This window comes from Bubalus kerabau, chromosome 4 (genome assembly GCF_029407905.1).
Source record: "Bubalus kerabau isolate K-KA32 ecotype Philippines breed swamp buffalo chromosome 4, PCC_UOA_SB_1v2, whole genome shotgun sequence".
In the NCBI taxonomy this organism is placed as follows: Eukaryota; Metazoa; Chordata; class Mammalia; order Artiodactyla; family Bovidae; genus Bubalus; species Bubalus kerabau.
This window is the reverse complement of record NC_073627.1, coordinates 19,656,473-19,683,756: the sequence shown is the minus strand read 5'-3', so window position 1 is coordinate 19,683,756 and position 27,284 is coordinate 19,656,473. Positions and strand designations below refer to the sequence as shown.

The 27,284-nt window shown below is 38.1% G+C and overlaps 1 protein-coding gene across 6 annotated transcripts in view; it reads right to left on the bottom strand.

The window, feature by feature from the left end:
* Positions 1–742: 742 nt before the first annotated feature.
* The window catches only part of GJC1 (gap junction protein gamma 1), a 32,889-nt gene continuing 6,347 nt past the window's right edge, over positions 743–27,284 (bottom strand). For 5 of the 6 annotated variants that reach the window (XM_055575680.1, XM_055575681.1, XM_055575682.1 and 2 more), the window contains exons 2-3: positions 7,314–7,389; positions 743–6,392 (exon numbers count right to left, since the gene is read on the bottom strand). In XM_055575680.1, the coding sequence (XP_055431655.1) occupies positions 5,182–6,372 (1,191 nt within the window). In that variant the 5' untranslated portion in view covers positions 6,373–6,392; positions 7,314–7,389 and the 3' untranslated portion in view covers positions 743–5,181. Of the gene's footprint in view, positions 6,393–7,313; positions 7,390–15,823; positions 16,239–27,284 lie in introns of those variants that run through there. The other variant, XM_055575685.1, reaches the window with a different exon arrangement.

The window sequence follows — 27,284 nt, the reverse complement described above, 5'->3', positions numbered from 1 at the left end:
GATGCAACACCGTTTCCAGGTACTAGTCTCTGTTCTGATGGCAAATCTGCTGAAGAAACCTCTTTCCAAACTAGCAGCTCTAACAGCTTTCAAATGGCTCACACGTTTATGACCAAATATGGTTGGCTGACCAGTTTACAATCTGTGCTGCTGAGGGTGCGCTCAATGCATGACCCGTTCTGTCCGTCTGTCAGCGATTCTGTGTCTGGGGGAACAGAGGGCACTGTTGCAGTAAAGGTTACCCTCTCCTCAACCCTCCCCAACACTACTCTCTTCTCAACGAGTGGATGAGTCACACCAAGACTGGTCTACATCTGTGAGAGGCATCCCTCTCAGAAGGCACTCTTCTCCAGGAGTCCAGAACCAAGGGGAGCCAGAGATGGGATTTGTTCCCAGGGGCGTGTTCCCCCTTGCCCCCACCCTCTCAAGGTCATCTGCCCTCCCCAGATGGAGATGCCACAAACATGCCAAACCCTTTCAGCCACAGCAATCCCAGAGGAATTCCGACACAGCTATGAAAAATCAGGAGGTGGCCTCTACTTTGAAAATTTCCTGCTCCTGCATTCCCACTGAGATCAACTTACAGGTGAATGTACTGGAAGAGATTTCCATATCAGGTTTCCTGTGTAAACCATTAAGCTCTCAGGCACTATGTTATACAAAAGGTGGGGTAAAAATCCTCAAAATGACACGTCCTGGCAGGTGAGTTTTCAAGTTTCGAAAAAGATGCACAGACCACATATGAATCTTCTAAACTGTATTTGGAAATGACAAACATTCAGAACCGACAAAAATCTTCCTAGAGACAAGGCCCTGAGAGGAGTCTGTCCCCACTGTGTAAAGTTTTACATTAACTGTACAGAATGAAATTAGTAACCAGTAATCTTTGGCACTAGAATGGGTAACTCCTTAGTTGTTCATACAATATCCAAACTGAACATTACATGACGTTAAATTGCTAGTTAACAGTTGAATTTTACATTTAAATTACCTTTAAAAGTTTGAAGTCCTAGCTAAGTTTTTCAGTATCAATACGCTAATCGTATCTAACAGTGCCTGAGGTAGAGACTTCTGTAAGAGATTTACTGAAGAGAACACAATTGAGAGTATAATGAAGAAAAACACTTCCGGTCTTGGAAGCATATTATAGCCAAATGTCTTTGCTGGTTCAACAAGCCAAGCCTGAAATGCAGAACTCTTACTTCTTTCATTTCTGTAGAGACTTTGTACACGGGTAGGGCTTTCTTCTGTTTGGACTCCTGCATTTTGGAATACACGGATTGCTTCTTTTAAAAGTATGATTCTTAACATGGAATGTGCATGAACCAAACTCAACACCATTATTAAAAACAACACAACTGCATTAGAGACAACAAATAAAATCTTTTAAACTCTCCATGATATATGGCCAGAATGAGTGACAAGTATGCAAGTCCACCTAATGATTCTAACATTTGATGGTGACTGTGAATTATTACAGATTTATGATACATAGGTGAGTTGAAATTTTATTTCCAAACTCAGCACTGTATAAGTGCAGGAGCTTTATTATTTTTAGGTGGTAAGACTCTTCATGAAATTACATGATTTTATGAAGATAAAATCAATATCTGGAACCTTCCAAGCAAAATGACCAGCAACTGTGTATCTCTGACTTCAGGTACTTTACTTCACAGTCAGGAAAGACCTTTGCTTCATAAAAAGGCATTTCTTGAAGTAGATTCAAGTATAACATACTTGCCTTTTACCAAACACTGCCTGGCCAAAAATTTATCCTCAACTATAGGTATTATTTTTAGAAGTGTACAGTCCCATAAATGAGATGGAAAACACAAAGCCTGGACGTTTATAAGCTTAACGGGTAAACCATAGGTATGACTAATAGGAATAACATTTAAGTCCATTCTCGGAATAAGCTGCTAGAGCAAGTTCAGCGTTTTCAACAACTGATTCCTGTAATAAAGAGCACCGAAGGACTTCTTACTATATCATATAGTTCTTTCAATGATTTTTTTGAAGCTTCAAGCTCAGACAATGACCAACAGTTGGTCTTTTAATATTTTTCACCAGAGGCTTTCTCTAACTACTCCATAACACTTCTGAGAGGTAGGTGGCTACTGGAACTTGGAAAAGTAAAGGGAATTGCTTAGTTTCATACCACAAAGAAATGACAGTTAAGGTACCTAATGATGACATTTTTCTTTTCAAAGACATACGTGTCCTTTTAAAGACAGATATGTGGGAGTTCTAACCTGTGAGAACCATTTTAGATGACAAAGTTCATCTTTATCAAAAGTAATTCTATAGATGTTAGTCAAGGAGAACCCCCAGAAAAACTGACTTCTAATGAAATAACACACCTGTGGTTTTAAATGAACAAATATAGAAGCTAGCAAAACTAAGGCAGAAAGCAAAAGGAAGCCACAAAATGAACATTAACATTTCTTTAGAGAAAAATGCTAATTCATCCCTCAAATTTGAACTAAGGAAAAAAAGCCTGTTTGCTTTATAAAGGACACACATCTGAATAAATCTGATGGTATATTAAGGAATATAAACATGTTGTTGACCATATCCTGATTATAGTATGTGAAGGACTAAGCACTCAACTACTATTTGGAGAAGCATGTCATAAGACATAGTATGTCTTATATAGCAATTCAAAGGAATGTGATTTTGATAGGAAAAAAAAATGCTGTTTATACAAACACTTGCAAGTTCCAGAATAGTAACTGGAACAATATTTTTATTCACTCAGTGGGTTAAGCCAGACATTGAAAGGGCCATTTTCTTAATGTAGGTCCATTGACATGTTATTAGGTGAGAATGGTTTTGGCAAATTTGTATGTTCAAAGGCTAAAAGAAATGGACTAAGGAAGCAGTCAGAGTTGGGAAATCTATGTCATAATTAGAACTTTAGTGAGAGAATAAAAATAGATTTGAACACATGTGAAGGTGACCCAGAATATCTTTCTATGTACTTGAGGAAGTTGAAGAATTATCCAGACACAAAAGATAACATTCTCATCAGAACAAGCCAAGATGAAACACCGGAGGCCCTGCCTGTAGAAACTAAGTGGATGCCTCTGGCGCCGAATGTCTGCCTGGCATTTCTGCTTGACTCCGTCCCTCTCCTATCATTCAAATTCCCAACCCTCCCAATGGCAAAGCCACTCTATTCTCCCTCAGGCTCTGAATAGATGAACATGAACCTACGTGTATTTTTTTCTGTCCTTCAGTTCAGAAGTCTGCATGAAGTTCTACTGACATAAGAATTATTGGTAGTTCTTTATCTTAGCCAGCCTGAAGAATTTAAAATCTTGCCTGTTTTTGAATAATTACTTCAAATTCTTTAGTAACACTTTGTTTGAAGGAAACTGTGCAGATCTGGTAATTATCCAGGATATATACACATATAAGTCATTTTCTGAAATTTTCCCTTCAGTCTCACTGGAGTTGACCTTTTGCTCAAGTGTTTAGAGATCCTGAGGAGCTTCTCTTGGGTAAAATTTACAGATTAAAAAAAGCAAAATAAATGTAAATGCATGGCTAGAAGATAAGCTTAAATTTTCAACTGAATTTTTTTTTGGAGAAGGGGAGAAATGGAGAACAAAGAAAAAAGAACTACACACAGGATGCTGTTCTAAGACCCTCCTAAATAACAAAGAACTGACACTTAAAAATTAAAAGCAAAAAAACAAAACCCACTCTTGGAATTTCAAAGTTACAGGTGGCTTGCAATTAACTTTGTGTTAGAGAAGAGTGAGAGGTCCAAAATGAAATGCTCCCTAGTGAAGCAAACTCTCCTTCCTTTAAATCTTTACCAAGCTCTTACTCAGAAGCTCTTAAACTGTAAGACAAATGACGTGAACATGACAGAGAGAACAAAGTTATCCAACGGAAGGTTGAAAATGGCAGTTAAATACTACTGCAAATTATGAGTGTTATGTGAACATGAATGCTTGTCACTGACAAACAGATATGCCTATAGTGAATAAATACTGAAATTCTCTTTCAGACTATTTACAGATAGACTCCCAGGTCTGAACTGGTCTTCCGGGCAGAAACCCACTTTGGCAGAAGTAGGTAAATTATAAAAATTCCATGGTAAATGATAAGAAGGAAGTTGAATTTAGGCCTTCTGCCACATGCAGTATAAACGGCTTTGATTAATTTTTAGCCTAGAAGGGAATTTTCGTATTTTTATTGTTAACATATAAAGAAAATATTCATCACTGGCATCTTAAGAAACCAGAGAGAGGCAGGTTTTTTGATTCAGATTTAAGGCAAATCAGACAGGCCCACAACTAAACATCAGGGCTTATTTTCTAGGCATGGCTTTGCTTGGTGATAGAGGAATCTCAGAACAGTTCTAGCCACCGTCTCCACGCTGCTACTGGTTGAGGACACCTTTGTGCATCAGACTTTCGAAACAACTGACGTTACATACACACCATCAAAGCAAGGCTTGGTATTTAAAGGACTCCTGCAGTGAATCACTTGAAACAAAAATAGCTTTTCAAAGACTAGATACAACTCTGGGCATATGAATAAGATTCAAAGATTTCTCAAGTCAGAGAGAGATCTCTTTCTACCATGGACTTCCTCTCTGAGGCTAAGAACTGACTCATCCCCCTTCAGCTCCTCACATATCTGAAATCATCCCTGTAACATGAGAGGCACTTTTTATTAGGTGTATAGCATCTATTAAAACTTTAAACCCCGGGTAGAGTTTGCTGAACAAAGTAATAACACTAGCCTAATAGGCATTACCTTAAGGATTTTTTCCCCCTTTAATATAAAAGTATAACTACAGTGGTCCAATGTACAAATACAAAAAAAGTTCTCATACTAAAAAAAAAAAAAGTACCATAATACTGTACATACAAAAACCGTTCAACAAGAATGATTTAAATATATCTGTTCTTTTCCAGATCTGGAAGACACAAATGTAAAGTTCTGCAACTGTATTATTGCCGGAACTCATATCCAGGAACGCTGTGTTTCCTGTTCTCTCCCCCTTGTCCCAGCCCCACCTTCAGAGTCCCCTGAGCTTGGATCATGAGCCAACAGCATCCCTGAAGATAAGCAGAGCCAAATGTTTACTCAACGGAAGTCATTATTCAGTGAGCCGCTGCTTACCATGAACTATGAAAGCGCAAGCTTTAAGCCCAGCCAAGATTAAATCCAGACGGAGGTCTTCCCATCCCCTGATTTGCTACTAGCACTGCTTTTGTTGGACCCAGCTTTGGACCCCACTTTGGCTTTTTTTTCCCGGGAACTGTGGGGGTTGTTTTGGTGATTGTAGGCCTGGATGGCCAGATCCAGGCGTTCCTGAGCCATTCTGATTTCCCTCTGCAGAGTCTCCAGGTCGGGTGGGAGGTTGTCCTCATGGCTGCCGTACTGCTGTTCCTGGGCGATGTTGGCCTTGTTTTGCTTGTAGGCAATCTTAGCGTTGGACAGTTCGGTGTACTGGATTTGATCTGGTTTGACGGCAATGTTATAGCCAGGGGGAGCAGATGGCGTATTCCAAGTGAAAGGATAATTATAAGCACCCGGATCGTCCAGTTCCCTCCTTTTACTGTTTAGTGAGTCTCGAATTGTCCCAAATCCTAAATGAAGCATCTCCCAAATGTTAAGCAATAGGCAAAGGCCTGTAACACCATACATTATCAGAAGAAAGATGGTCTTTTCAGTGGGTCTAGAAATAAAGCAGTCTATCTTATGAGGGCAAGGGAGTCTGCTGCACACATAAAATGGGTGGACTTGGAAGCCGTACAGGAAATACTGCCCAACCAAGAAACCCACCTCGAACACGGTCCTTGCCAGCAGCTGCAGCACATAGATCTTCATGAGCCCATCCTCCCGGATCCGCCGCCGGCCATCATGCTTAGGTTTAGATTGGTTCTGATCTTTATTTTCTTTCTCACTTTCTAATTCCATTTCTGGATACATCATGGGATCCTCTTCATGGTCCTCTTCCGTTTCTTCCAGAGCCCGGTGCTGTTTCCAGCGCATCGCGTAGGGCTTGCTGCGAGCGGCCTTCTTGTCTGCGTCGCCATGCTCCATCTTGGCAATCTTATGAATGGCATAGCCCAGGTACATGACCGAGGGGGTGGCCACCAGGATGATCTGGAACACCCAGAAGCGCACATGAGACAGGGGTGCAAAGGCGTCATAGCAGACGTTCTCGCAGCCTGGCTGCTCTGTGTTGCACACAAATTTGCTTTGCTCGTCGTAATAGATGGATTCTCCTCCTACGGCTGTAAGGACGATCCGGAAGACAATCAATACCGTGAGCCAGATCTTCCCTACAAATGTGGAGTGGTTGTGGATCTCCTCTAGTAGGCGAGTGAGGAAGCTCCAACTCATGGTGACTAAACTGGTCCGCCCTGACAAAAATGAAAAAGACCAAAGGAAGATCAGCAAATATTAAAATCTTACCTTTTTTATTGATCTTTAGAAACTACTTCTCTACATACGTGAAATCTAACTTCAAGGCTCATACTAGATGACAGAATAAACAGCGCCTCACGCACCACACCACCATCAGGAAAAGCCGTTCACCTCAGTCTGTGAGCACTGGTTTATGCTGACAGGGTCTTAGGGAAGTCTGATTTCTTTTCATGTCTTCTCTAGTTTAAAAGGTAAAATTGTAGCTGTCATTTGAGATACAATTCTTAAATGTATATTTAAGAATTAATATACTTATACTGGATGTTTTACATATAGTGTTATTTCTTAGACTTTCTGAATTTTGTGAGATAGAGGGAAGAGGACAAAGGTACACCTGTTCAGCCACAGTAAGACTGCCACTGAGAACACGATGGGGACGCCTGGGCTGGACTCCACTGTGAAGAGGTACCTTATTAGCAAACTTAAATACTGGATCTGGTAACAAAGTATTAAAAAGAATTAAGGAGATGGTATCACTGCAAATATTAATAACCGGCAAAGATCAAGAACTAGAATAAAAGACAGAAACTCAGAAGCCTTAGCTAGGGTGCATCACATAGCAGATTCTGTATTTAATTTATGGTTGATGTTAAAAAATGCCTGCAGACAGAAAATCCAATCAATAGGTTAATTGACTTAAAACAGCATTTCAAACAATAGTTTTATTCTGAGATTCTTAGATCTATGTTCAAAATCTTGGTAAAAACCATCTAAACAAGATAATATATGTAAAGTCCCTAATTCAACCCCTGACACAAAGCACACCTAGCTCTTCTCCTCTTTCCTCTCTTGGTTTACTTCTGCAGATTACAGTTGATTATCAGCATCATCAAAGAAATTTAAATAACTCTTTTTACCTGTTATCCAGAATTTCTGCTATCCAAAATTTTCTTAGAGAAATGATGCTTTGTTTACAACTTTTCCAGATTTTCTCTGGAAGAGAAACAGAAGAGAAGGCCATAAGTTTTCTCCCACAGAAAACAGTAAATCACCAGAATGCCATTTTCAGGGAGAAACAGTGGTACAGTACCACAGGAATCAATCAATTCCATGTACCACAGGAATCAATCAGCATGAGATGGAAACAGGACTGAGCTTGAATATCACTGTTCTCTTCTCCAATACATCATGGTAGGAGAAAATACCTAAAAGTGACTTGAAGATGCTTTACTCACTGTAGTCTAAGAAAATATGACAGGAAGATGAATCATTTGTGAAAATCTGAAACAGATGAACTCTGGCATCTATAAGAAAAAGCCACAGCAGAAAATCTCAATGAATTTAAGCTGGGTCATTATAGGCATTGAGAAAATCTTCATCCCGCGTGCTCTATTCCTGCCCTCTTCTCTGGAGCAGCCAACTAGGAGCAAGCTGTTTATTTACAACACCCAACAGCTGGCTCCCTGTGCCTGGGACACCCATATCCACAGGAGGTGATTCACAGGCTTGACTGCTCAGAGAAAGAAAACATCTGCACCTGTACTGTGATTACTAGTGTATATACACAGGACAAATTACTTCTCATTGTCAAGTTCTGCCCACTCTGGGAGAGCTATGGTCACGAATCATCCTCATTTGCTATCATTTAATAAATAAAATGTAAAACAAACCCTGAATGTTCAAAGTTATTATATGTTCAAAATAATAAAAAATATTTTGGTAAGATATATGAAAAAATCCCAAAACAATTCCCAAAAGGTCAATGAAGAAGAAAAAAGTTCAGAGGCATCGACATAACGTGAAAGTATCAAGATTTACATACAGAAGAATCCAGTCACACAAGTATTTCACCACAGGACTTCAAGTACAACTCTCGTTTCCAGCACTGATGTCCAACTGAGCTCAACAGTTCTCCTCTCACTCTATACACAAGTTATAAAACCAAAACAAAAGTAAATAATAAGCAATCTTTAAATGGTGATGTAAGCCAGGTTTCCATAATGAATCACATCCACAGGTCTAGACTCACATTTTTCCAAAATGCCATATCTAAAGCATTTCCCTTAGAGCCTGAAATTTTATTTGTTCCAATAAGCCAAATCATGAAGGTGCAATCATTGGTTAGTTAGAAAACTCATTCTCTACACTTCGATCTGTACCAAAAACAAATGGGTATCTTTTTAACAATTATTGATATGAAATAATTTCTCAACAGTTCAGTATCTCATACAATAATCTTAACTTTTTTGGGGGGAGGGGATCAATGGCAAATCCTTCAAAGCCTGTATAATAAAGCAGTCATTTAAACACAACTAGAAACACACATTCATACTGGTTAAGCTGCAGGCCTATACAATGCTGAACGCTTAAAAGCCTGGTTTTCCAAAGGTTTTATAAGGGCCACAGCACCCTATCCCCAAACCTTGAGTATAAATGAAGTGTACAGTACTGTAACTTCAGCATCTCATAAAACGGATGATGGGTGGTTTTCTTTCTAACGTAACCACAGGCTTCCTAACCAAATGGCAGCATCACCACTCTTTGGATCTACTGAGCTGTCAGTGGGTTTTTCCTTCGATACCCTTTCCTTTTCCAAATCCCTTTCCTCTCCTTGTAAGCATTAAAAGAAAGGCTTAAATATCAGAGTACACTACTCAAATTTGTGGGGAAGGGTAGAAAGGGAAAGTGGGAGGGAGTGAAAGGGGAGAAAAAAGTCAACTAGTAGAATTGTGGGTTCTGGAATTGACATTTCTAAGCAAAACTGTGTCACTGCCAAGTGTGGTCTATGTTGTTGCACCACTAAAACTCCCTTTTCTCATTACTGCTTTTTTGCTCTTCTAACAGACAAAACAACAGGGTTTCCCTGGTGGCTCAGGAGTAAAGAATCTGCCTGCCAATGCAGGAGACGCATATTCGATCCTTGACCCAGGAAGATCCCCTGGAGAAGGAAACAGTGACCCACTCCAATATTCTTGCCTGGGAAATGCCTTGGACAGAGGAGCCCAGCAGGGCTACAGTCCATGGGGTCGCAAAGAGCAGGACACAGCTTAGCAACTGAACAACAACAACAACAGGCAGAACACGGTCTTCTTTGGCATCCCTGCTTCAGCATACAAACTTGGTTAAAGAGTAAGAAGTCAGAGTGTGCAATTAACTGTGAATGGCTTTCATGAAAAAATAAAAATCATTTCCATATTCTATCTATGAATGGAAAGTGACATGGGAATGTGTGATGAGTGGTGGTGGGGATGGGGGGAGGGATGCTGAACAACTAAATGCTTTTTGCCAACTAGGAAAGCCAACAGATTTATATGTATTTTGACACTTAATATCTTCTTGAATATATCCTTTATGCTTTGGCTGAATTTATCTATAGACAAAACTAGAAAGTAGTAGAATTAGGACATAAGAAATGTACACCTGCATGGTTCTTGCCCTGTACAGTCATTTGAGTTTCTAAAAAGGTTCTAGCAATTTACAACGCCTGGCAATGAAGTACAATTTTACCTCAACCCCGTCAGCACTGTCTGTTATGCTACTCTGCCAGATGCAAAATGGAATTTCAAAAATATCTCAATTTGTATGTTTTTAATACAGCAGGATACATTCCCCCTATAGTCCTCCTTCTTCATGAACTATTCCTATCCTTTTGCCCATTTATCTGCAGAATGTATTCTGCATTTGACATTTAGTATAAATATATTTGTTTTCCTCCAAAATTTACTACTTTATATAGTCAATCTGTTAAATAAATATTCTTTCTAGGATAGCTTTTTAAATAATCTGAAAAATTCTTGGTAGCCCATAATTCAAAAGTATTCTTGATTCTATCCCCACCCCACAACACAACACATACTGAAGAAAATTATGTTTGCTTACATAAAATGTACTGGACAGAAATCAAACGTGCTATTTTTAGTCTGTTTTCCAAATAAACTTTCAAATCTACATTGTCTTACACTAGAAAAGAGAATTTTAAAAATTACTTGGTATCAACATGGTAATAAATTATGTAATCCCCTCCCAAATTATTTATATTTGAAGAGTTTCCTATCAGCTATATCCTAAACAGGATCAAGTCAAAGTTTACTGCCTTTTTCTGTAAACTAAAAGCATCTTTGGAGACCAAATGTAAAAGCTCATTATTTGGATTATCTCTGGAGGTAGATTATATGATCAGGTCTATTTAACAATGAAGAAATGAGGCCCAGAAAGGTTTTAAAATTTCCCCAAGATCACCCAGTTATTAAGAGGTGAAGCTAGAATCTGAAGTCAGTCTTACTTCAGATTCTGGGCTTTTAACCACTAGTTAAGAATTACATTACAGGTGAGTTGGAACAAAGTACAGGTCCCATGTGAACATGGACGAGGGCACCTTATCTCAATCATCGGGATCAGAATTAGACTAAATAATAAAGTAAACTCAGAAAGATCAAGGGGGAAATTTCAGAGTTTAAGATCTTATACACAGAATGAACTGCAAATTAAAAAAACAAAACGACCTCCCCAAAAACAATAAAATAAAAAGCCCCAAAAGAACTTCAAGGTTTCTTGGCAGTTGGAAAAGAAAAATAATGATTTCACTAAGAAAGATAACTTCTTTGGACATTGAGAATAGGGGCTAGAGAAGTTGGTAATTCGGTCCAGGAGTGATTAGAGTTGTTAAAGGGGAGATATACATGTACTCAGATGTGCTCAAAAATACTGCAAATAAATCAAACCAGAATTCTAAAGAACGTTCAAGTAACTATAGGAAAATGGAAAAAAGAAAACACATAAATAGAGTGGACAAACAGAACACAATGGCTAAAATTAAAAAGAATGACTATGGGAGGAGATCCCTGAGATTCTGAAAAGAAAAAAAAAAAAAAAAAAAGACATTCACTGGGTAGGAATGACTACCTAGTGCTGGTGAGGATGTGGAGAAGCTGGTACTCTAAACACTGGTCACTTTGCAAAACAGTCTGGCAGTGGAGCTTGCTATAAAGAACTGCCTGTCAATTCAAGAGACATAAGAGACACAGGTTCAGTCCCTGGGTGGGGAAGATCCCCTGGAGGAGGGCATGGCAACCCACTCCAATATTCTTGCCTGGAAAAATCCATGGACAGAGGAGCCTGGTGGGCTGTAGTCCATAGGGTTGCAAAGAGTCGGACATGACTGAATCGACTTAGCATACACATGCAAACATATATCAACTATATGATCCAGCCAGTCTGATCCTAGGCAAGAAGTAAAACCCCATGTCTATAAAAGGACTTGAACATAAATGTTCACAACAATTTTATCTGTAATAGTCAAAAACTGGAAACAACACAAATGTCCATCATCAGGTTGATGAATAAACTAATTGTGGTATATTCATACAATGGAATACTACTCAGCAATAAACTACTGATATGTGTAACATGGATGAATCTCAAAGTCAGGCAAAAAAAAAGAACACACTGTATGATTCCATTTATAAAAATTCTAGAAAACGCAAACTAATCTACAATGACATAAAGCACATCAGCAGTTGCCTATAGTGGGGTGCAGGGAGGCACTGGCCAGCCTGATAATCAAACTCTCCTGGCTATTATTTTTCAGTTTCTATTTCTGTCTCACTTCTCCTTTCCAAACTTCTAAATACATATCCTGATTTTTGTTCTATCTTAGCCCATCCTTTTCAGCACTCTTTGTTGTTTCCTTCACCAGAACTCAAGCTGTAAACGATGTCCCACTTGCCCCAACATCACCCTGGAATTTCAGACTTTAAATTCAACTGCTGCTCTACATCCTCTCTTGGATGTCTAATAGGCACCTGAAATTTAACATACCCCAAACCAATCCTCCTCTCCTCCAAAGAGTTACTCTTATTCTGTCTGCAGTTTTCCCAAACTCGGTAAGTAGTTCTGTCATTCATGACGTTTTTAAGGCCAAAATTTTCAAGACAACCTCACTCTTTTTTCTCACTCCATAGCCAAGCTATCAGCAAATCTTGTCAGTTGTATCTTCAAAATATATATCCACAGTCCAACCACTTCTTTCAATCTCTACCACTATCATACTGATCCAAGTCACCTTCATCTCTAGCCAAGATTACTATAAAAGCAGGAGTCTTCTAATTGGTCCCCTAGCTTATCCTCTTCGGAGAAGGCAACGGCACCTCACTCCAGTACTCTTGCCTGGGAAATCCCATGGATGGAGGAGCCTGATAGGCTACAGTCCATGGGGTCGTGAAGAGTCAGACAGGACTGAGCAACTTCACTTTCACGCACTGCAGAAGGAAATGGCAACCCACTCCAGTGTGTTTGCCTGGAGAATCCCTTATCACAAAGCTGTTAGGACACTTCTGGTCTCTTCACCCTCTGCTCTCGCTCTGACTCACTCTGAATAGGGAATACCTACATCCTCGCAATCCCCTGTTCATACCAGTCGTGCCATACTTTTGCCTCAAGATTACTGTACGTGTTATTTTCACTGCTTTGAGATATTTAATTTCATAGATATTAGCAGAACACACTCTCACTTCATTCAAGTCAGCCCAAAAGTCATCTCCCTAATGACTTTCCTCAGGCCACTTTCCTCTAAAATAACATCTCTCATTCTCCAGCCCTTTAATTTTTTTTTATAGCACTTACCCCTCACATAATTTCTATTTTACAATTTGTTTATAGAAGGTAAACTCCTTGAAGGCAGGCTTTTGTTCTTTTATCCCCAATACCTAAAACCCCACAGCCTGACAAAAAGGTAGTAGGTTTTCAATAAATTGTGCTTAGTCACTAAGTTGTGTTTGCTAAGTCATGTCCGACTCTGTGACCCCATGGACTGTAGCCCGCCAGGCTCCTCTATCCATGGAATTTTCCAGATAAGAATACTGGAGTGGGTTGCCATTTCCTACTCCAGGGGATCTTCCTGACCCAGGGTTACCCAGGGATTGAATTCATGTCTCTTAAGTTTCCTGCATTGGTAGGCAGATTCTTTACCACTGCGCCACCGGGAAAGTCCCTCGCAATAAATATCTGTTCAATAAAAATGTCCCTGATGTATTAACTGGAAATACAGGACTCAGAACAATATTATCCCAATACTGTGAAAACAAACAAAATTTATGCATTACAAAACCCTAGAAGAAGAAATTAAAAAAGCTTGAAAGGATATAAATGAATACTCACTCTACCTTCTCCTTTCTTTAGCCTTTTTCCTGTATCTCCACTAGAATTCTCTCTCTAAAATGGATGTGTTACTCTTTTGCTGAAAAGCCACTAATGAAAGTGGCCCCTCAAATCAGTGGGGCCAAGATGGATTTTTTAAAGTATTCGAATAAAACGTAGTTGATATCTGTTAACTCTGGACATGGGAAGAAAAGATGACTCTGAGTACAAAAAAATAAAAAGTGTCTCCACGGATAAAAGAAAAAACAATTTAAACAATACTGGAAAACAATGAACTGGGGAAAGAGGTTTCAGTAATTCTTTTATATGCAAAGAGCTAATCTCTAGTATATTTAAAGAGTTCAAAACAGACATTCCACAGAAAGAAAAACACAAATTCCCCTTAAAAATGTGCAACATGGATGAAAACGTAATGCTAAGTGACAGAAGTCTGACACAAAAGCCACCAATTATATGATTCCACTTATATGAACTGTCCAGAATAAGCAAATCAACAGAGACAGGTTAGTTAGTGGTTGTTAGGGCCTATGTGCTTCCCTTCTGGCTCAGCTGGTAAAGAATCCACCTGCAATGTGGGAGACCTGGGTTTGATCCCTGGGTTGGGAAGATCCCCTGGAGAAGGGAAAGGCTACCCACTCCAGTATTCTGGCCTAGAGTATCCCATGGACTGAACAGTTCATGGGGTCGCAGAGTCAGACACGACTGAGCTTCACTTCAGGGCCTACAGGAAATGGATTGTGATCGTTAATGAGTATAGGCTATCTTTGGGGGATAATGAAAAGGTTTGGAATTAAGACAAGAGTGGTGGTTACACAACCTTGTGAATATACTAAAACCACTGAATTGTATACTTTAAAAGAGCAAATTTTAGGGTATATAAATTATATCTCAATAATAAACTACTCTGAGATACAATTCTCCTATCACACTGGCAAAAATCCTGAAGTGGGAGAGGTTATGGAAAATAGATGTTTTCAAATACTGCTGGTGGGAGGGCAATTTACTAATACCTACAAAATTATATGTGAATCTGTATCCTTTGACCCAGTAACCTCACTTTTGGGAATGATCAAAGTAGAACACTGTTTCTATGTAACTCAATGTCCACTGTCAAGGCAATGGTTAAATGCACCATGGCCTATTTACACAACAGAATACCGCGTGGCTGTAAAACATGAGAAAAGATATTCAAAATGTCTTGAATTGTACAGAGATAGTCAAGACATTCAAATAGTGAAAACAGCAAAGTATATGTGTATATATGTATACATCTTTTCTATAAAGAGAAAAAATATCAATCTGTGTTTTTTGCTTAGATTTCTATAAGGAAACACAAGGATATCTTTCTTTTTAATGAATAAAAGTGGAGGAGGAGACAAAGAGGGATGGGATAGAATTAAGACTTTTATTACATATCTTTTTATAGTCTTATTTTTTGAACCAAAGGAATATATTGTCTTTTTGAAGAAAACACCCCCCAAAACATTCCATGTCCTAGAGAATAAAGTCTGCTTGAGATCTGAAAATAAATCTTTTGTAAACTTTTTAAAGTTAAAAAAACTTAAATAAAATCCTTCATCCTCTCTACACCCTTGCCCTGCCTTCTTTTCTTCAGAGCACTCAACACTACCTCAAACACTTATTTGTTAACTTGTTCATTATCTGTCACCTCAATCAAATTAAATAAAGACTTTGTTCTTATAACCCTGGCACTTAGAAAAACTATTAACTGAGTGATTTAATAAATTTGAGTCTCTGGCTCATTGATTTTCCTCTACTTTATATGGTCTTTCCACAATTTCCTACTTGGGAAAATTTTTTATCCTTTAGGATCTAGCCTAAAGGTCACTTCAAGTTTTCTAGACCTCCTCATTTAATCTCCTCCTCAGAAAGTCCATAATAAATTTTTATTCCACCAATATCAGGACTTAATCTAGTAAACTGAAGTTAGTGGTATCAGTTTCTTCTGCTGGAATATTAGTTTCTTGAGAGGAAAGTCCATGCTTCTAAAAATTCTCTGAGCCCTCATATATAACTCATTATATGTGTGTTACATTCAACAGAAGATCTAAATCGATTTATAGGAGGCAGAAAATATAAAATATGTCCACTGTCCATGAACACAATCATTTCAGAGCAAGATACAATGAATGGAATAGAAGTACAAAATGTGAAAATACTCAGAGAAGGAAAAGAGACTAATTTTTATAGATTAAAAAGTATAAACTGTCAATTATACTGCAATAAAGCCGGAAAAAAAGTTTAAGCTTACTGCAGAAGACAAGTGGGTCTCTGAAGAATGGGTATGGTTTCATCAGGCAGAGCTGGGGTGGGAGGTAGGGGCAAGGCAGATGGAGAACATGATGTGAGTAAAAAGTGGCACACAGCTCTTAGACTGGAACACGACGGAGGATATTTGAGAAGTAGCTGCGGAGAAGGTTGAACAGGGAGGTCAAAGACCAGCCTGCAGAGGGGCTTAGCACACCATGAAACCTGAAAGTAAAGCATGTTAAGTAATGATGAGTAAATGTTCCTCAAATGTGATCCACAGACCACCTTCATCAGAATTATCCAGCGTGCTCACTGAAAATGCCGATTCCCAGGTCCTACTTACCCAATTTCCACTCCCAGGCATACTGAATCTGAATTTAACACATTTATGGTTAAACATTTAAGTTGTTTACAATGATTTATGATAATACTTAAGACTGTGTGTGTGTGTGTTAATCGCTTTGTCGTGTCCAACTCTTTGTGAACCCATGGACTATAGCCCGTCAGGCTCCTCTGTCCATGGAATTCTCCAGGGAAGAAGTCTGGAGTGGGTTGCCATTTCCTTCTCCAGGGAATCTTCCTGACCTAGGGACTGAACTAGGACTCCTGCATGCCAGCCAGATTCTTTACCATCTGAGCTAAAGGGAAGCACATTTCCAATTACAGATTTAGGATAAATTTATAAAAGAATTTCTTTGTATAAAAGAAATTTGTACAAAGTTGTACAAATTGTGAAAAACAATTGTGTGTTACTAAGAAAAAGTCAGTTTTTTTAAATGCACTATCTCTCCAAAAATTTTTAATATGTATTACCAAATGGCCCCTCCAAAAAGCCAGTACCTGTTAATATTTCCACTGTCAAGGATATGAGAATGCTGTTTTCCTCACTCCCTTACCAATGATTCTAATGCATTTTTAAACAAACAAGGCTTGGGTTAATCTGTGTTTAAATTGTAAGAAGTTTTAAACTGTCATTAATCATTAGGGAAATGCAAATGAGACAAAAAAGGCATAGTGAGGTACCATTTCATACCCAAAAAGATGGGTACTATTAAAAGAAATGAAACAAGGGCTGAAAAGGTTATGGAGAAACTGGAGTCACTGTTGTGCACTGCTGACAATGTAAAATGGTGCAGCTGCTGCAGAAAATGTTATGATTTTCTCAATGTATTATATACAGAAGTATCATATGATCCAGAAATTCTACTTCTGGATGTCTACCTAAAAGAAATGAAAGCAGGGATGCAAACAGGTATCTGTACACCCATGTTCACAGTGTAGTATCCACAACAGCCAAAAGGCGGAAGCAACACAGTATCCACCAACATAAGCAAAATATGGTATATACATACAATGTTATTGAGCCTTAAAAGGAAGGAAATTCTGACACATGCTGCAGTGCTGATGAACCTTGGAGACAGCTGGCTAAGCGAAAGAAGTCAGTCACATGAGGACAAATATTACACGTTTCTCCTCACAAAAGGGCCCTGGAATAGTCAAATTCAGAGAGAAAGTAGACTGGTGATTGCCAGGGGCTGGGAGGAATGAGGAGTTAGCATTTAATGGGAAGTGAGTTTCAGTTGGGAAGATAAAAGTTCTGGAGACAGATGTAGATGACTGCTGCACAACAATGTAAATGTACTTACTGCTACAGACCTATGGTAAATTTCATGTCATAGATATTTTACCACAATGAAAAAGTAAAAAAAAAAAGAAAAAAAAAAAACACACTAAAATTCACTCATGCAATTAGTATTTACTACCATCAAGAAGCTTGCAATAAAGTATTACTAGTTTATAAGAAATTACAAACATTTAATAAAACTACAGTTGTATTCATGAGGTATTTACAAACATCCCTGGTGGTCCAGTGGCTAAGACTCCAAGCTCCCAATGCAGGGGGCCCAGGTTCAATCCCTTTCCAGGGGAGTAGATTCCATATGCCACAACTGAAGACAGTATGCCACAACTAAGACTTGGTGCAGCCAAATAAATAAAAAATATATATTATATATATATATATATATATATATATAAAGAGGTATTCAGTGTTATATATGCTATACAACAAAAGACTAGAAGAAATAACTGGAATCATCTGTTAAAGTTTAAACATTTTTATAGAACAGTGACTCTACAGGGAAATGCTTTACTTTCCAGTTTATCTGACTCATTTTTTCCATCACAATCTCTTTTCTATAATGTTGGCCACAAAAACACCATTAATCCAAAAATATCAATTTTATATATTTCTTTGAAAAAGTTTCTCATAGACTCATGTAGAGGGGAAAAAAAAAAAAGCTCCCAAGGGATTCAGATGAACTAAAAAAGTATATAACTTTTCCCTTGTCAATTTTTAAATGCTCAGTAAACTGAAATAACTAGGAAATTTAAAAAAATAAAATAAGTAGTGCTATTTTAAATGTCTTGCATAATCAAGTTGGGTCAGAGCCAAGTTTTAATCTTTTTTAAAAAAATATTTATTTAACTAATCTGGGTCTTAACTGAAGCATCTGGGATCTAGTTCCCTGACCAGGGATCGAACCTGGAGCCCCCCATGTTGGGAGTGCAGAGTCTTAGCCACTGGATCACCAGGAAAGTCCTAATCTCCTTCTAATTAAAAAAAAAACTTGGGCTTCTCTGGTGGCTCCAAAGAATCTGCCTGCAATGCAGGAGACCTGGGTTCGATCCCTGGGTTGGGAAGATCCCCTGGAGAAGGGAATGGCTACTCACCCCAGTATTCTTGCCTGGAGAATCCCATAGACAGAAGAGCCTGGTGGGCTACAGACCATGGGATCACAGACTCGGACATGACTGAGCGACTAACACTTTCATTTTCACTTAAAAATCTTAATTCTTTTTCTAAACAAAAATCCAGGATGAACTAATAGCAAGAGTACTGGAGTGGGTTGCCATTTCCTTCTCCAGGGGATCTTCCTGACACAGGGATTGAACCCAGGTCTCCCACATTGTAGGCAGACGCTTTACCGTCTGAGCCACCAGGGAAGTAAAGTGATTCTAACCTTGACTTTTATGAAACGGAGAGTAAGCACTGACCTGAGAGCCAAGAGATTCTAACAGGCACTTCAGGAACAAATATTTCTTTCCACTTTTTCATTGGTGAATTAACTGAAAAATATCACATCAGATCATTACTAAGGTCCTTAACAGGTGATGAAAATCAACTCGGGCAGAGCATTTTTCACAAAACCACCAATAAATTATGTGGAATTCAGAATTCCAGGGACAGGAAAGAAGCAAAGTAACAAGCAGTGAATTGCTGCTAACTGCTAAGTCACTTCAGTCGTGTCCGACTTTGTGCGACCCCACAGATGGCAGCCTAACAGGCTCCCCCGTCCCTGGGATTCTCCAGGCAAGAATACTGGAGTGGGTTGCCATTTCCTGCTCCAATGCATGAAAGTGAAAAGTGAAAGTGAAGTCGCTCAGTCGTGTCTGACTCTTAGTGACCCCATGGACTACAGCCCACCAGGCTCCTCCATCCATGGGATTTTCCAGGCAAGAGTACTGGAGTGGGGTGCCAAAACTGAACAATATTAAGACATCAAATTTTCAAAAAGCATTTTCCAAACAATCATCGCAGAAAATCTGTGGTTGGACTAAACTGAAAAATTTCCATATTGACTCATCATGATTCACAAGTATTAACTATCTGGGCCTCCCAGATTACGAGCTGATCCACTAAGAATTGTGCTAGTGATTCACACTCCTGAATGAGACTGCTTTATGTGCAGACACAAGGAATCAATTAAAGGGTTTACAATGAAGTTTTGTTTAACTGGAACGTTTTAAATGGAAGTTAATTCTGCATGAGTGATAATAGATATTTAATAACTAGCTAGTGACAATTTCTCAGCAAAAACATTATGGTAGCTTTAATCTATGTATTACAAACAGTAATCTATGTATTACAAACAGGAAAACAATGTGTTTTTCAAAAGAGCTCTTGGCTATGAACCATATTTGAAAAACAAATATTTAAAATTTGTTGTAAGTTGAATTATAAAATAAAGGAGAGAAAGTATCTTGGCCCTATTAACTAACAAGGAAACAAAATACACCATTGTGGGTTGAAGTGTCAATTTGTGCTGGCAAAAAGCCATTCTATTTGAATGTAAGAACCTTCAGGAACCAGCTGGAGAAGTATGGGGAACCTGGAATAATGTGTTCATTCACAGTGCATCATAAGTGGTACTATCTTCATGTAAAAAAGGACAGTATTGGTACACTAGTCCAAAACAGCTTAAAGCTTAGGTCAAATCAAATGAACAACAAACAGTCTAGGAAAATGACATGTCTAGAGAAAAACAAAAATAAACATTTAACATTTCTGATATGACTTGGGTCACAATACAAAATTTGCAAAAAACATTATCATACAGTGATGGTGAGGCTGGACTGGTACCACCTTTTTGGAAGGTATTATGGTAATATTCACCAGAAATTTTAAAATGTTTTATGTCCTTTAATCAGTAACACCACATCTAGTACTTTACCTTAAATAGATGCCCAATAAAAGAATTTTATGTAATTTATGATATAATCTCTATGAGGAAATATTGCACAACCATTATAAATCTTGCTTTTAGTTCAGTTCAGTTGCTCAATTGTGTCTGACTCTTTGTGACCCCATGGACTGCAGCATACCAGGCCTCCCTGTCCATCACCAACTCCCAGAGTTTACCCAAACTCATGACCATTGAGTAGGTGATGCCATCCAACCATTTCATCCTCTGTCGTCCCCTTCTCCTCCTGCCTTCAATCTTTCCCAGCATCAGGGTCTTTTCCAATGAGTCAGCTCTTCGCATCAGGTGGCCAAAGTATTGGAGTTTCAGCTTCAACATCAGTCCTTCCAAAAATCTTGTTTTAGGACAGAGATTACAAAATTCATACAACTATACAGGTCAAAAAGTAGATTCATGGTTGCCTAGGACAGAGAAGGATGGGGAGGAGTAGAGAGTAACTGGTAACAGGTACAGGGTTTCTTTTGAAGAGAATGAAAATATTCTAAAGTTAAACTGTGGTGAAGGCTACACAACCCAGTGAGTCTACTAAAAATACTGAAGTACATTTTAAACAGGTGAACTGTACAGTGTGTGAATTATACCTCAGAAAAGCCGTTTAAGACATTTTCTATACATCCAGATACCAGTAAGTGATACAAGTAACTGAAACAACAGTGGGGCCTGGACAACACAAGGACCAACTACAGGGGCTACTGCTTATCAGCTTCAGCCTTTGGAGTCATCAGATTGCCACAGCTTTCAAAATAAGTCTTTAACCTGGATTTTTATGTGAAGCCCAATTTGGGGATAATTTTTTGATTGAAGTATAAAATACCTACAGAAAGGTGAAAGTGAAAGTCGCTCAGTAGTGTCGACTCTTTGCAACTCCAAGGACTACACAGTCCATGGAATTCTCCAGGCCAGGATACTGGAGTGGGTAGCCTATCCCTTCTCCAGTGGACCTTCCCAACCCAGGAATCGAACCGGGGTCTCCCCCACATTGCAGGCAGATTCTTTATCAGCTGAGCTATCAGGGAAGCACAGAAAGGTACACAAACAGAAATGTGCAGATCAATGAATTTTCACATAACCATGTAACCAGCACTGAAATAAAAAACAAAGCATTACCAGCCATAATTATGCCCCCTTCCTACATACGAGAAATCATCATTACTGACAGACTGGGTAATATTTTGTTGTGGGAGATGGTCCTATGCATTGCAGAATGGATCGCAGTATCCCTGGCCTCTTCCAGCTGTGACAACCAAAGATGTCTCCAGACATTGCCAAATGCCCCTTGGGAAACAATATTATACCACACAGAGACTCACTGGTTTAACCTGTCCTTGACCTTTACATAAACGGACTCACAGAATGAATTCTCTTATATCAGAACCATAAAGAACACACTTTTGTGTCTGATTCAACATCTGCTGAGAGTCACCAATCTTGTTGCATTTAGCTCTAGTCTACTCATTTTCTTTGCTTTATTATTTCGCCATTGTGTGTATATATCACACTCTATCCATTCTACTGCTGATGGGCATTTGAGTAGCTTCCGGTTTGAAGCTATTATGCATAATGCTACTGTGAACATACCAAATGTGTCTTCCAGTGAATATATGTATGTTTTTGTTGAATGCCTAGACCCAAAATTGCTAGTTGTGTGGTCCACATATGTCAGCCTAAGTAGATTAGTTCCTTTCTTAAGGGGATTTATCAATTTGCACTTCTACCTGTCTCTTTTTTTCCTTTTTTCATGTTGGCAACTAATAAGAAAAATAAATATTTAAGTAATACTGAGCCAGACACCTTATTAGCTGAATAAAGCCTGCCTATTTGCAATCTGTTTTTTAAAAATGTTTCATTGTGTGGGAAAATGCTCATATGTAGTAGAGAAACAAAAAAATCAAACAAAAAAAATTCACAACAATATAGCTGAATGGAAATATGGATGGATATTTGATGATTTCTGTATTATTTGCTTTTCAGTATATTCTACAATAAACATTTAATAATGAAGCTGGCAAAGCTTTCATATGCAACAAAAGCCCCAAGAGAAATTTAAAAAATAGGTCAGGGTACAAATTTCATAATATTTGCATATATACATATTTTACATTCATAAGGACCTAATTAAATAATGAATATATCACAAAAAAGTTAACTATCTCATAGAATCTTTGATACAATTACTACACCGCGCCTGCATAAAGGGATCCAGGAAAGAACCTATATAAAATTTCACCCTAGAGCAAAATACAGGATGATGAGACAACAGGGTAATTCTTAATTTGTAAGGATATATCAAAAGTTATTAGTTCTCTGACATATCTTATATAGCAGTTAGTATCATAATGCTGCTCTTCTCCTTTCTTTAGAAACACACTCTAAAGTGGTCCAGAAGCAACACAGAAGATTAACATCCTCAATACTTCCTTGAAACGCATGGTTGTTGGCACTGTGCCATTGCTACCTGCTGGTTATGAGTGTCTGACACTGAATAAATGGAGCTACGTCTATTTGAGAAAATGATTATTAAAACAGCCATCAAAAACGTTCCAGTGTCCATTATGAATTCTATTAAATGTTTGCCTGGCATGTGAAAACGTTACAAAACTCATACTTCCTGTCCTAATCACTTCACTTCATATCAAGGATTCTTCTGTTGGGATAAGAATGTGCCCATGAGACTCAGTGCAAACCCAAAAGATTTATCTCCTGAGAGAAGGCACTGAATGTTAATATACTGCCTTAAATGGAGTTTTTAAAACCAAAATAACCTGTTACTTTAAGGCTTTGCTAAGGGAACTATTCTGAGCACGGATCTCATCTCCATTTTCCTATCTGAAGAAACTACACTGGGGGGACTTCCCTGGTGGCTCACTGGTGAAGAATCCGCCTGCCAATGCAGGAGACATGGGTTCAACCCCTGATCCAGGAGGATCCCACATGCCACAGAGCAACGAAGCCTGTGCGCCTTAAAAAAAAAAACACTACACTGGTACTTCCCTGGTGGTACGGTGGATAAATAGAATCAGCCTGCCAATGCGGGGGACACGGATTCCATCCCTGGTTTGGAAAGATTCCACATGCCTCAGGGAAACGAAGCCCATGCTCCACAACTACTGATGCCTGCACATCTAGAGCCGGTGCCCCGCAACAAGAGAGTCACCACAATGAGAAGCCCTGGCACAGCAGCCAAGAGCAGTCCCTGACAAAGACCCAGTACAGTCAAATTAATTAGGAGAATATATCTCAGAAGAGTTATCATAGCTTAAAAAAAAAAAAAAAAGAAAGAAAGAAACTGCACTGACATGTATGTAAGTTTGAACCAAACGGCAAAAAAGTTTCTGAGGCAAAATAAATAAAAAGCAGTAGAAACTTAAGCTTCTAACTACTAAGAGCATTTTACCTGGGGCTCAAAATACTAAGGTCATTTTAAATTTCTCCCTGAATTAATAACCATAATTAACTGGCAACCAAAATAAATCTATGCAAGCTACATATACATAATTTTCCTCCCAGGATATACCTCAAATCATAAACATACTTTCCTTTCCCACCCTCAAGTATGATAGGTGACAATGGCTTCAGACACACAATTCAGTAAGAACTGAGACATTCCACCAATTTCTACTAATTTTTCCAAACTCAAAAATAAAAGCTTTCCTTTCCAAGTAAATCTGAGAAGTGCACATCTGCTTGAATTGCTCAACCTATAATAAATAAAAAGCTTTCACTCTGAATAATGAGAATGTGCATGTGTGCTAAGTTGCTTCCCACTCTCTGCGATCCCATGGACTTCAGCCTGCCAGGCTCCTCTGTCCATGGGATTCTCCAAACAAGAGTACTGGAGTGGGTTGCCATGCCCTCCTCCAGGGGATCTTTCCACTCAGGAATCGAACCCGCAACTCTTATGTCTTCTGCACTGGCACCAGAGCCACAGTATGAGATTAATACCCATATTTTACTAAAGAGAATACTAAAGATCATAATGACTTGCTTAAGATCACCCAAACAAATTAGCTGTAAAGCCTAAAACACAACTCAAGACCTAATGATCTTTTTCCTATACTATGTGAATTGAGTATTTAGTTTTAAGCCCAAACAGAAGGTCACTGAAAAAACTGACAGTGATATACAAGTTATATAACTAAAGATTCCATTTAAAATAGCAACAGATACATGAAATACTGAGGAATGAGCTTCACAAGAAACATACTACCAAGGAATACCACCAAGTAACAAAAAAGACTTAAATGCTCAAAATACTTTAAAGACTTAAAGCATTACGTGTTCTTGGATACAAAAGCAATCATAAAAATATTAGTTCTTAAATTAATCTAAATGTAATTCAATCTTGATTTCTAAAAATACCAGTAGAATTTCTCTGGAACCAGACTAATTCTAAATTTAATGTGTAAAATTAAATCGTAAGAATGGTTGGGAAATTTCAAAAAGAGAAACAAAGGGCACACAAGCTTCTCTAGATATATATTATGAAGTTATAATAACTTTAAAAGGTGGAATTGGCAAAATGATTAGAAGACTGGAACAGAATAAAGCTCAGAAGACCTAAAGACATCTGAGAAAATGTATGATACACGTGGCATTTCAAACTAACAGGAAAAAGATGGGACATTCAATAAATGATATTGAACTACTACGGGTAGCTATCTAGAAAAAATTAAACATAAAAGTTTGATCTTTAGGTTCCAAATAGATCAAAGATTTCAAATTAAAAGCAAAGCAATATGCTAGATGAAATGAACATTTTTTTTGTAATAAGCTAAGTAGTGAAGACTTTTCTAAAATGAAACTACTTAGACGTCAAATGAAAGAATTGACAAATTTAATTATATTAAATATAAATTCTAGAACGGTAGAAAATACTATACAGAATTCAAAAGATATACTAAATGCTTAAAATTATTTGTAGTTCTTAAAAGAAAAGCCTAAGTTCTCCGACACATAAAGAGCTCCAACAGATACTTAAAACAAACAAACAAAAAACCAACCTCAATAGAAATATGCAATGCAGATACAGAAAACAAATTTATGCTACTGAAGGGGAAAAGCGAGAGGAGACAAATTAGGAGTTTCGGATTAGCAGATGCTAACTACTATATATACAACAGATAAACAGCAAGGTCCTACTGTACAGCACAAGGAACTGTATTCAATATCCTATGATAAACCATAATGGAAAAGTATCTGAAAAAGAACACACATAAATATATATACCTGAATCACTCTGTTGTACACTAGAAACTAACACAACATTGTAAATCAACTACACTTCAATTTAAAAAAAAAAAACCTGCAATGAAGAGACAATTCTCAAAGAAATGTAAATGGCTTTTAATAATATGGCATGAAAAGATATTCAATATCACTTGTAATTAGGATTTACAATTAAAACTGTACCAATATACTACTTTTCACTTGTCCAATTGGAAAAAAATTTTAAATTGATAACAGATCACTGATAAGGTGTGTGCGTGCTTAGTCGCTCAGTCGTGTCTGACTCTTTGTGACCCCATGGACTGTAGCTCGCCAGGCTCCTCTGTCCATGGGGATTCTCCAGGCAAGAACACTGGAGTGGGTTGCCATGCCCTCCTCCAGGGGTTCTTCCCAACCCAGGGATCGAACCCAGGTGTCCCGAATTGTAGGCAGATTCTTTACCGATGAGCCACCAGAGAAGCCCATAAATAGGCATTCTTTGTGCTTTACTAGAAGTGGGGTAAAATGGTAAGCTTCCATAAAAGACGAGATAGAATATCCATCAAAATTGAAAATGCACATACTTTCTGATCCAGCAAGCAATTCCAGTGCTCAACATTTATCTAATGAAATGTTCAGATATATAAAATATTGCACAAGAATATTCACTGCACTACTGTTGGTAACAGGCTGGAAACAATGTAAAGGCTATCAGTAAGAGACTCCGTAAACAAATTACAGCACATCTAGTAATTGTTCTTGCCTGGAGAATCCCAGGGACAGAGAAGCCTGGTGAGCTGCCGTCTATGGGGTCGCATAGAGTCAGACACGACTGAAGCGACTTAGCAGTAGCAGCAGCAGCAGTAATGAAAAAAACAAAAACAGTCAGCTGTATCGGTAATAATAAGAAACAAACTAAGATATATGAGTGAAAAATGCAGGATATAGAATAGTGTGTAGAGTATGCTATTTGGGGGGATACTGAGTGTATGGATATCTCTGAAAGAATTTACACACAAAAAAAGCAAACAGTAATTGCTTTAGCAGAAAGAAGAAATCTGAGTAAATGAGAAGAGAACAGAGGAAGGCTTGTTTTTCACTGTAAATCCTCTCACACCTTTGATTTTGTACTATGTAATTACCTATTTAAAAAAAATTTTTTGAATTCAGTGAAATGAAATACTCCAAGTACAAAACTATCAATGCTAGCCTTAATGTATAGTTGCATAATATGTCCAAGTTTCTTAGGACATTATTTATACCTACTCTTGGTCCAGCAAACAGGAAGAAATTAAAATCAGAACTAGGCAAAATATGTAAAAAAAAACAAAAAAACAAACAAACAAAAAAACAACTAATCTTCAGGACTTCCTTGGTGGTCCTTGTGGCTGGGACTTCAAGTTACCAATATAAAGCGCCAGGTTACATCCCTGGTGAGGGAACTAGATCTCATGTGCTGCAACTATAAAGATCTTGCACGCTGCAACTAAGACCTGGTACAGTCTAATAAATAAATAAAATATGTTTAAAAAAAAGAAAAAACTAATTTTCAATTTCTTTATTCCACCTGACAACCTGGCTAAGCCTGTGATTATCTTCCTGGGAGGCAAGAGTCTCCACTATGCATATTACATCATAGGTGATCATAGTATTTTGGTTTAGTAAAACCGCTTAAGACTGATCAGGCCATGGATACAAGTAAGTTTACATCAG